This window comes from Rhinopithecus bieti, unplaced genomic scaffold, assembly GCF_001698545.2.
Source record: "Rhinopithecus bieti isolate Rb0 unplaced genomic scaffold, ASM169854v2 scaffold_4101, whole genome shotgun sequence".
Lineage (NCBI taxonomy): Eukaryota > Metazoa > Chordata > Mammalia > Primates > Cercopithecidae > Rhinopithecus > Rhinopithecus bieti.
The window spans coordinates 383588-395171 of record NW_016804458.1 but is presented as its reverse complement, the minus strand read 5'-3'; the positions used below and the strand labels follow the sequence as shown (position 1 = coordinate 395171).

The window sequence follows — 11584 nt, the reverse complement described above, 5'->3', positions numbered from 1 at the left end:
TTTTTTTTTTTTTTTTTTTTTGTAAGTGATTATTTAAAAGTAATTAAAGCGTTTTAGTAGTCTTCGATTTCTAAGAGATGGGAAGGCTGTTTTCTGTGGTTTTACAAAAACATGTACAGGCTCGGCAGTTCTTCTTATAAGTGTTTGTGATTTTAGACAGAAAGCACCAGTATAAACAGAAGTGTAGGGAAATGCATCATGTTTGAACTATTAATAAATGGCAATGAAGTAGTTGACGTTAAGTGAACTTTTGTAGGCAGAAAGGAAGGGTAAATGCCTAAGAGTAGAAATGTAGAGAATGTGCTATGTAACATAGTGGACTTATGTGGGGATTTTTCTTCTTCATTCACAGTGTGTGTGAAAATTTGAAATGAGTGAAATCATGATTAAAGGGTTGCTTTTTTATTTGCTTGTTCCATTTCTTAAGTATATATTGTTCTTGGGAGAGGGGATTAAGAAATGATGAGGTTGGATATGATTTTAAATAAGGAAAATGAGTGTTTTGGTGTTCAACTCCATAAAGAATTTTGGGAACTAGTAGTTTTCCTAGAGAACAAGAATCAAAGCAATAAAAGTTTGGGGAAATGGGTCCCAAGAAAGTTAAAACTAAATGGATGTTCTCAGATGTATGAAGAGGTGTGGTTTAGTATAGGCATCTGTCTGTTCTTAATGGCAGGTAAGTATCAGACAAGTGAAAATGGGCTCAGGAAGAAGAAGAATTAAAGACTAGAAATTTGGAAAGCTCTGTTGAATGTTTCAATGTAAAGGGAATACAGATATATTCTTTTAGTGTTTGTTCTCTTTACAGAATGAATATCTACAAATGAACTGTTTGCTGAGTTTTTTTTTTAGTCTTATTTGTTACTTTGTTTATGCAACATGCAAATATAAAATTTCAAAAACTCAAATGTTAACTAGCATTTATTTCAATTTTCCTGAGTTTTTTCTAACTTTTAAAATATAAATTATAAACATATATACAGTATCTTGGTTTTTCACTTACATTGTATATGAACACATGGTTTTAAAATGTTCTTATTTTCCCGCTCACATACCTGACTTTCTAGATCCAAAAGAACTCAGGCAGAAACCATGAAACTAAAGCGGATCCAGAAGGAGTTGCAGGCTTTAGATGACATGGTGTCAGCTGACATTGGAATTCTCAGGAACCGAATTGATCAGGCCAGCTTAGACTATTCATATGCTCGGTGAGTTGGGGAAGTTGAATCTGAACAAGGAGTATGATTTAATTAATGTTTATTGCCAGCTATTCCAGGGGCTTTTATGTATATATCATAATTTAAGCCTCAAAACAACCCCATTCAGTGCTGTATTTATTCCTCTTTTGTGCTAATTCAGGTGTCTCCTCTTCAGTGAAGTCTTCCTTAACTCTGCCCTACTAATTAACCTTGTTCGTGTGCCATTAGAGCAGTTCTTGCATTATTTATTTACATTTTAGTCTTTGCTGCTAAACCCTCAGCTATTTAATGTTTGGAAGTTTTTTATTCATCTTTCAGGATCCAGCAAAGTAAATATCTGAGTGATTTGCCCAAAACTGTTATTCTAACACCATGTCTGTATTCTTTCCATTAAAATTTTTGATATCTGACACGGTCCTATAGGATGGAAGTTTAGTTCTCATTTTAGTTTTCATCAGAATAAGAGGATCTAGTTTAGTTTTTAAAAGCTTATGAATATTTTAAGCAGATCCTCTGTCTTAGAAATTTGAAATATTTTCTCTTTTCTTTTTTTTCAATTATATTCTTATGAGATGGTTTAATATATGTTTCCTTGGTTTCAACCATTGGCATTTTTTAAAAGAGGAAAAAATACCATGGAGTATTTTTAAAATGAACTAACACATGTAATGAATTACATGGACTTTGCAGACAGATAAAAGGGCAAAAAATTATATCCAACTTCAGGGTTTTCAGCCCTTTCAACATTGCTTTAATCATACTGGTTTGTCTTTTTTTGCAAGGGAATGCTGTGTTAATGACTCAATTTTGTATCTTTCTCTGTTACACTAGAAATCAATCAAAATGCCTCATTAGGCCAGGGTAAACCACAACATCAGAATGTTTATGTAACAGTTTATTAAAGCGGAAATGCTTGATTGTGGTTTTTAATTAACTGTTGAGTGTTTAAGAAAGAGACTTGTGGTTGTTCTTGTGATTCTTGTAATTGCTGTTGGACCATATGCTGTTAGACTTAAAGGGTTGTCTTTATTAACTACCTACCTAAATGAATGCCATCAGTAGCTGATAACCAGAGGTTCCAGGTTTCCATTAATAAGGTCATTAAGGGAGGTAACAGAGATTTTAGTTAAGATTAAACTAAGCCTTGATTTGTAGCATGTTTTATTCTCTGTAACATAAGTTTGCCAGAGGAACATTTTTATGCCTTTGTAGCCTTTTATATGAATAATTCATATTATAAGGTATAAGCACTAGGTACCTCAATAGAAATTTGAGGCTGGGCACGGTGGGTCACGCCTGTAATCTCAGCATTCTGGGAGGCCAAGGCAGGCGGATTACGAGGTCAGGAGATCACGACCATCCTGGCTAACACAGTGAAACCCTGTCTCTACTAAAAATACAAAAAATTAGCCAGGCGTAGTGGGGGGCGCCTGTAGTCCCAGCTACTCGGGAGGCTGAGGCAGGAGAATGGCGTGAACCTGGGAGGCGGATCTTGCAGTGAGCCAAGATTGCCCACTGCACTCCAGCCCCGGCGACAGAGCGAGACTCCGTCTCAAAAAAAAAGAAAGAAAGAAAGAAAAAGAAAAGTAATTTGATTTTGTTTTAATTCTGTTCTAGTGGAAACTGGAGAAAGATGCCTTTTCATATTCAGTATTATATAAGAAATGTCATAGTTTTAGCCTTCTAAGAACCACAAAGAAGGTGGGATTACTAAAGGAAAAAACATCCTATAGTCTCTCAGTATCCTAAATGAAGTTTTAGTAGATTTTTACATCTTTAATAAGTTACAGATGATGGTTTCTCATGTTACTAATATTGATTTAGTTGAATATAAGTAGATGTTGTGTGCCGCTGTTTTTATTTTTATTTGTGAGACGGAGTATCACTCTTATTGCCCAGGCTGGAGTGCAGTGGCGTGATTTCTGCTCACTGCAACCTCCGCCTCCCAGATTCAAGCGATTCTCCTGGCTCAGTCTCCTAAGTAGCCCAACTACAGGCACCCACCACCACACCTGGCTAATTTTTTGTATTTTTAGTAGAGATGAGGTTTCACCATGTTGGCCAGGCTGGTCTTGAACTCTTGACCTCAGGTGATCCGCCTGCCTCGGCCTCCAAAGTTCTGGGATTACAGGTGTGAGCCACGATACCTGGCCGTGAGCTGCTATTTTCAAAAGCCGAAGGTCTTGCGTTCAGTCAAAGGGAAATATAGACAATGGTGATTAGAACCATAGTGTGTCTTGTTCATGCGTAAGATTAAGGTATCATTTTCTAAATTTGCATTTGTGGTCACTGAGAAATTACAGATTGGTAAAATAATAATATGGTCCAGATTTCGCGTGAAAGATAATCCCTAGGACAGTCAGTTTTTATGGGAGATTTCCTTGTTTTTTCTTTTTTTAATAAAAATAATATCTTAGTTCTGTAGTATTTGGTACAATGCTATGTTCACAGAAGGTTCTTGGATAGTGAATAGGCCAGAACTTGCTTTAAAATTGGCTTCTGTAGAGCAGTGTTTGGAGAGAAACCTCTGAGAAGACTGGCACTTTGAGTGAGCCAATTTGAGAGAGTTGCTGCTGCTCCTGCTGCTACTGCTACTGCTACTGTTCACCACTGGGATTACAGTGTTGCCATATGCTGTGCAGACCAGCTTACAAAATCGAGAGTGGCTGCATGTAGAACATTTTTTTGAATCACTGTTGACCATCTAGGTTTCATAGACACCTTCATATACACAAACATACACCCACAGACAAATATTTTTAAATCACTTTATGAATAATTTTTAAAAGTAAGATTAAAAGGGATTGTGTAAAACAACTTTATTTTAAGATTTTAATAAGAATATAAGCCTGGTAACCGTCTTTGTATCAAATAATGTTTGACTCACAGACATGAAAAGCTGAGAGAATATAGTTACATTACATCTTTGTAGCAACAGGGGATAGTCTAGATACTTGTAAAATATTGGGGGTAAGTTCTCCCTGCTGAAATGATTAACTCCATGATAATATCATTTTTCCTTTCTATGCTTAGAAATATATTTTTCATTCACTGATTCTCAAGTTTGAGAAAATTCACCTAGGATATGTTTTGCTGAAGATTCATCTGAGATTTCACATATGATCGATTTTTATCATCTGGGCTCTAGAATGTGTCTCTGCATTTCTGTTAGTTTCCTAGGACTGCTATGACAAATAATCAAAAACTGGGTGACCTAAAACAACAGAAATTCCTTCTCTTGCATTTCTGGAGGCCACATACCCAAAATCAAGGTGTCAGGTTTGTAATGTCTTCAGAGACTCTAGCTATCCATTTCTTGCCTCTTCCAGCTTCTGGTGGCTGTGGGCATCCCTTGGCTTGTGGCCACGCCACTCCATTCTGTGCCTCCATAGTTATATTGCCTTTTCTTCTCTCTCAAAACTTCCTCTGCCTTTCTCTTAAGAAGATGCATGTGATTACACTTAGGGTCCAACTGTATAATCTGAAATAAACTCCTTTCAAGTCCTTTATCTTAATCACATCTTTTTCCATATAAGGTAATTTTCACTCATTTGTCATAGAAAGTAATATTCACAGGTCCCAGGAATTAGGAAGTATCTTTGGGAGACCATTTTTTAGCCTACCACAGTATTCATCTTTTGACTTCTGTAACAGTGGCAAAATGTCTTCCCCTGTCAGTTGTCTCTACTTTGCTAATACTGGGTAGGCAGAAATGAAAACTAAAAACAGGTTTCAAAAATGGTGTTTTCAGTCTTCTTTTATACCTTCTGGAGGTGGCATAGTACTTTGTACAGTACAGTAAAGAAGGTCAACAATGATAACTTATTGCATCATCCTTTTAGATCATTATTTTCTTATTTTAATTTTTTATTGCAAAAGAGAATAATTGATAAGTAATGATGAAATAATTCCTAGGATGATGAAATGACAGAATGTTTCAAGATACAGGAAATATAAAATACTGCAATAATCCTCTATCTTAGATTTATGAAAGGGTTCATTGAACCTCTCTAGTAATTGCAAAATATAATTTATTTTATTCTGTTTTTTAAATAAGTAAATTTTCTCATTGTTTGAAAGACTTAAGGTAAAAATTATGAAATGCTAATTTAGACAAATAGTGAGAACTACTCAGAAAAGGAACTGAAAAACTAAAAGTGGACCCATGGAACCCAGTGCTATTTAATGGTGGAATTTTTAAACATTTCAGGGGATACCAAAACAAAGAGATACTTTCTAAAATCCTTTAAAAATAACTTTCATTAATTCATTCCATCCCCCTTTAAAATAACAAAACAATTGTATAATTACATTTCCAGTTCACTCTGTCTTACTATGTTATGTATAATGCTCTTATTATTTTGTTCCAGAATGTCATCATACACTACTTTGGTATTACCCACCTGACTGTAGGCTGGTAGTGCAGTTTGTGAAACTAATCAATATTTTAAACGTTAAATCACTCTGTAGGAAAGTATATATTCGTATTTCTGACCAGAAAGACTTTGAATAAATAAACAAAATACAAAATCTTCAGTGATTTATCCAGGGTGATAGATCAGTGGAAACAAGGGACCTATTTGCAAATGTTAATTTCAATTCAGTATTCATGAGTCCATACTGTAAATCTCTGCTGATTGATTTTGACTGGCTAAAGGAGACCACAGACTTGCAGAGAAGGGAGGTTTGAGTCACGGTCAGGTCAGGGCATTCATACACCTATTGAGAATGTCAGAACCCCTGTCTTGTTGCAAGAATATTACATGAACAGGGTATGTTATAAAGTATGGAAATAAGGGAACTAGGTATCCAGTAGAGTTCCTTTAGAACAATTCTTTTAACATAGAGGGTTATTGAAAGATAATGGGCACTCTCATTCTTATATTTACTATATTTACAGTAAAAAAAAAAAAAAAGGAAATATGCTAAATTAACATGTACATGAGTTTTCAAGTATAAGTACCAGGTCCCTAAATTTTGTGTAATCTTAATTTTAGATTCATGCTTACTAATACATTAACAGTACTTTTTGATTCTGGTGTTCTAAAGGAGAAGTTCTGTTTCTTGAGCACCTACCATGCACGAGACTGGAAGCTGCCCCATTTATACTGTTTAATACTCAAAACTCCTATGAGGTATTTTATCATCATTGTTTTACAGATAGACCAAGACTCAGCTTAAGTAACTGCCCAGAGTCTCTGTACTGGAATTTTCAATTATTGCATGCCTCTTACCCAACCCCTTCCAGAGGAACCTGACTGTGTTTTGGACTCAGGATGCTGACCCTGGGGCATACCTAATTAGAACAAAGATGGGCTACCGACTCCAGTACATGTAATCCGTAGGCTAAGTAGTGGTTCATGGCATGGCCTGACACTAAGAGTTCTGTTTAAACTGAGATGAGCTAGGCAAACCTAGGTTCTTCTCTGAGACTATAGAATTGGATCACTGAGAGATTGAGTGGAGTGAATTTGATACAGATTGCAGGTGAGTGGAGTGAATTTGATACAGATTGCAGGTGTTGGCCATGCTGGGCTGTGAGTATGATAGGAGAGCTGAAATGAGAGAAAATGTGTTGCTTCTAAGCATTGAAGAGAATAGCCTTTGATTCTGATGACATGACTATGAAATTGCCTCTTGCAGCCTGCAATAAAACCCAATTTTTACCTGAGCTAGTTTGACTGGATATCTGTTCTTTGCATCCACAAAAAGCCTTAACCAAAACGGGCACACACGGTAATTGTCAGGAAGGTTTTGAACCCTGAGTTGTCTAAAATGAAAGCCATTTATTATTTTCACTGTATTTTTTTCCAAGACAGAGAATCCTAAATTAGGAGATACACCTGTTTCTTTTTGCCATAACTCTTGTACTAGAAGCTACGTATTACACTAAGTTGATGTAGGCACTCATAACAGGTAAAGCAGCGTGGCCTTCACAACTGCTAATGGTAATGAAATTGAAGAACTAGTTGGAAATCGACCTTTTTTCTGACAAAGAGGAAGGACCCTCGTGTTGCAAAAAGAAAAGCAACAAATTATATAGAAAAGGCAAAAGACAATAAATTAAGATACAATAACTCTTCTTTTTGTACTGACCTAATGCAGAAGAAAAAAAGTGAGATTGCACGGTGACTTCTCCAGTAGAATTGCTCTGCTTCACATATGACTTTACATAAGATTACCTATCAACAGAGTTTATACATGTGTAAATATGTAAAATTTCCTACTAAGTCTAAGTGGAGTAGTGGGGAGAGTGAGAACAAAACCCAAGGATTCTCAAGTGGGAGCATTTTTGTCCAATAAAGGGACATTTGGCAATGCCTGCTGACACTTTTGCTTGTTACAACTTTTGAAAATTACTGGCTACTAATGGGTAGAAGCCAGTGATGCGCTGTAGCATCCTGCAGTGTGCAGGACAGCTTCTCACAACAAATAATTATATGGCCCAAATTGTCAGTAGCACCAAGATTGAGAAATCCTGCATGTAGCTCTCCTGAGGCTTTCTACTTGATGTTTATGTCTTGCTGTCACCCAGTATCATTTTGCTGGGTGTGCTCTGTCCCATTTATATTCATCTCCCAACCACTGTCTGTATCTTTCTCCATCAGAGTTTTTCTCTTTTTTTTAAATTTATTAATCAAGAGATATGATTTTCCACTTTCTCCATCTCTTGTCTTACTTCTCATAAATTTAACCAGCTGTATGCTAAAGCTAGCTTACCCTGGCTCATATGGATTTTGTGTATCTCTTCCCAGTTCTGCATTCAGTAATATCACCTTGGTGGCTTGCAATTAATTGGACAGGGTGGTAGTAGTTGTCCCATGGAAATGTAAACGCTACAAATCAGGGCTCCCCATCCTCCCACCCTGGGAATAGCATACCACTGAATTAACCTTTTAGACTGCCTTCACTCAAAAACAGCTTTGGAAAGAAAACATTCATGCAGAATGATGTGTTTTATTAGGTGAATTCAAGTAAGGATATTGTGAAAGTTTCAGCAGCCATAGCCTAGTTTGTCTAACATGTAGACAAGTGTTTGTAAAGTAGTAATATCCATATCTTCATTATATATTTTTTCCCAATGTTGGAGTTTAGTTATTGTTTCTAGATCCTCTTTTGAATATCTTCTTCAATGGAAAACTGATGGACCTATCTTTATACACATCCTTACAGGAAGCGTTTTGACAGGGCTGAAGCAGAGTATATTGCAGCAAAGCTAGATCTACAGCGCAAGACTGAGATAAAAGAGCAACTCACTGAACACCTTTGTACAATCATACAGCAAAATGAGCTCCGAAAGGCCAAGAAGTTGGAGGAGTTGATGCAACAACTAGATGTACAAGCTGATGAAGAGACTCTGGAGCTTGAGGTGGAGGTGGAGAGATTGCTACATGAACAAGAAGTAGAAGCAAGGAAACCAGTGGTTCATTTAGAGAGGCCATTGCAGCCTGCTGAGGATAGTGTGACTTTCGAATTTGCAAAAGAGAACAAAAAGTGTCAAGAACAAGCTGTTTCCCCAAAGGAAGATGAACAGTGTGGAAATTCCAATAGCATCCCTTTTCATAGTCCAAACTGCCCAAATCAAGAAGGTAATGACATTTCAGCTGCTTTGGCCACATGAAGTTCTAGTATTCTTTTGAACTAATATGGTATTCAGTAAAGTATACTTTTTGCAGTAGATTATGCCTTCACCTCTAATAAAACCTCTTTACAACAATGCTGATTTTGAATTCATGATTAGTTTTAGTAAATTAATATGTTTGGCCATTCTAAAATCCAAAATTATGATAAGTTTATTTCTATGGGTATATTTCACCTTGATTTTGGCTCAGTTCTTTCAGTGTTCCATTACCCTTTTTACTGAATTAAAGTAAGTGACTTAAAAGGATGGAAGAAAAACTACATGGTTGGAGTGTTTTAGACCAGATAAATATAGAAAAGTAAAATGGAAAATGATAATACCTAGTTGAACTCATTTCACTTCTGGGAGATGTATTAAGACTGGAAGTCCTATTTTATTTAAAATCAGTAAAAGACAAAATTACAGTGTGAAAAGAGAAAGACAGGAATTGAAGAAAAAAGTTGCAGGTTGAATTATCTATCTGGATATTATTAGAGTTGTAAAACTTGGAAATTGGAATTTATGTGAAGAACCAGACAGCTGAAGCCAGCATCACTTTTGTCTTCAATTTACCTTCAAATGGTTTTAGTTTACAAGCTGCGTTTTGTTATTTGACACACACACGTATATATAAACATACACGTAATTTTACTATTATATTGTCTTTCCTTTAATCGATGAATTGATTAAATTTAGACAGAACATTTCTAAAGTGAGGCTGAAAATAATATAGAAAATCTCATTGCTGCTTGTGATGATCAAAAAAGGATGTATTTTCTTTCTAAAGTTATCTATAAATATGTGTTTGATATGTTGGGCATGAATTACCCTGTCATGAAGCATTTAAAAGCTGATTTTCTTGTTAGTTTGTTAATTGCCTGTTACTAGTACTTGACCAATACATTGTGCTGTATGTAAATGTGTAAATAAATACTGTAATTTTCTCCCAAAGTCTGTGAGTATCACATTAAATTGTGATTCATTTATCAGAAATTCCAAAAAGTCAACATATTACCTTTGAGGACTTAAAAAAAAATTATCATCAGAGAACATAAGCACAAGTACAAGATTGTATCCATAAAAGTTTCTGAAAACTTAGGGACATCCTGTTTTAAATGGGTTTGTTTGAGGGTATTATCTTCTGGCAATACTATAGATGAGCTTTATATTTTATATTACGCAATTTGAGGTTGAAAGTATACATTTCATTACTGATTCTCTAAAGGGCATTTCTTATAGATAGTTGTGGATTATTTTATGAATGACATACATAAAAGCCAAAAGTTTTCATATGTCTATACACTTGGTTTCTTACAGGAATAAACAAGTCTGATGGTATTCCAGTCTTTTCATTTACTTAAAAAAATTTTCTTTTTTTTTTTTTTTTTTTTTTGAGACGAGTCTTGGCTGGTTACCAGGCTGGGGAGTGGCAGGTGCTGATCTCAGCCTCACTTGCAAGCTCCGACCACTCCCGGGGGTTTTCCCGCCTTCTCCTGGCCTCAGCCTCCGAGTAGGCTGGCTTACAGGCACCACCTCGCCGGCTAGTTTTTTGTATTTTTTAGGTAGGAGACGGGGTTTCACCGGTGGTTAGCCAGGATGGGTCTCGTCCCCATCTCCTGACCTCATGGACCGCCGTTCGGCCCCTCCCAAAGTGCTGGGATTACAGGCTTGAGCCACCGCGCCCGGCCACCTTAAAAAAATTTCTAACAGTTTAGTATGTGTTAAGCATTGTGTGACAATAATGCATCTTGGATCTCCTTGTGGTACATACAGTTATTTACTTTTGTTAAGCCTCTGTTAAGGAAAATTGATTATCAATGAGGTTGTATAATATTGGTTAAATGCAGGTATGTGCAATCTTAATTCTCAGTCTGAACACTTCTAAGATACATGAAGAAATGAGAACCATGAAAAAAAAATACGTTAGATGAGACCTCAGAGATAATCTAATTTAATCTTGGTTTTTTTGTTTTTTGTTTATTTTTTGAGATGGACTCTCACTCTGCTGCCCAGGTTGGAGTGCAGTGGCACGATCTCAGCTCACTGCAACCTCCGCTTCCTGGGTTCAAGCAATTCTGCCTCAGCCCCCTGAGTAGCTGGGATTACAGGCGCCTGCCACCACGCCTGGCTCATTTTTGTATTTTTAGTAGGGACGAAGCTTCACCGTGTTGGCCAGGCTGGTCTCAAACTCCTGACCTTAGGTGATCCACCTCAGCCTCCCAAAGTGCTGGGATTACAGGCATGAGCCCCCGCTCCCAGCCTCATTTTATTTTATAGTGAGGAATTTGAGAGCCAAAGATTTCAGTAGCAGCTTATTGGCCAGCTGGCTCATTTGAAATTTAAAGTGCTAGTAAAGTTGCTGTTCCATATTCCAGATGTGTCACTTACATATTTCAGGCTGTGAAGTTCACTGCACTGCATCCTTCCACTTGCAAATTTTGCTTTATAACCTGTTGAAGTGTGTGTGTGTGTGTGTGTGTGTGTGTGTGTGAGCGAGAGAGAGAGAGAGAGAGAGAGAAAAGTGCTTTCAAATGTGGCTATAAAAGGTCGAGTGAACCCATTATTTTGAAAAAATGTTATCTTGCTTGGCTTTCCTAGGGTGGTATGAGAGTGGTCAGGTGATGATATAAGTGACAAAATCATATTGCATGAGTTTTATACAAAGGCAGCTGTATCCCATCTGTGGGAGGAAGAAAAGCAAATGAATGAGAAGTGAGGGTTCATTGGTATGAAGACCATATGCACTGGCTTTTCCGAGATCACC

The 11584-nt window shown here is 36.7% G+C and overlaps 1 protein-coding gene across 9 annotated transcripts in view; it reads left to right on the top strand.

Moving 5' to 3' along the window:
* The window catches only part of GORAB (golgin, RAB6 interacting), a 145717-nt gene extending 135946 nt beyond the window's left edge, over positions 1-9771 (top strand). For 6 of the 9 annotated variants that reach the window (XM_017868417.1, XM_017868418.1, XM_017868415.1 and 3 more), the window contains 2 exons: positions 1068-1208; positions 8373-9771. In XM_017868417.1, coding sequence (XP_017723906.1) covers positions 1068-1208; positions 8373-8820 — 589 coding nt within the window. In that variant the 3' untranslated portion in view covers positions 8821-9771. The remainder of the gene's footprint in view (positions 1-1067; positions 1209-8372) is intronic. The other 3 variants (XM_017868413.1, XM_017868419.1, XM_017868420.1) reach the window with 1 other exon arrangement.
* Positions 9772-11584: the final 1813 nt, after the last annotated feature.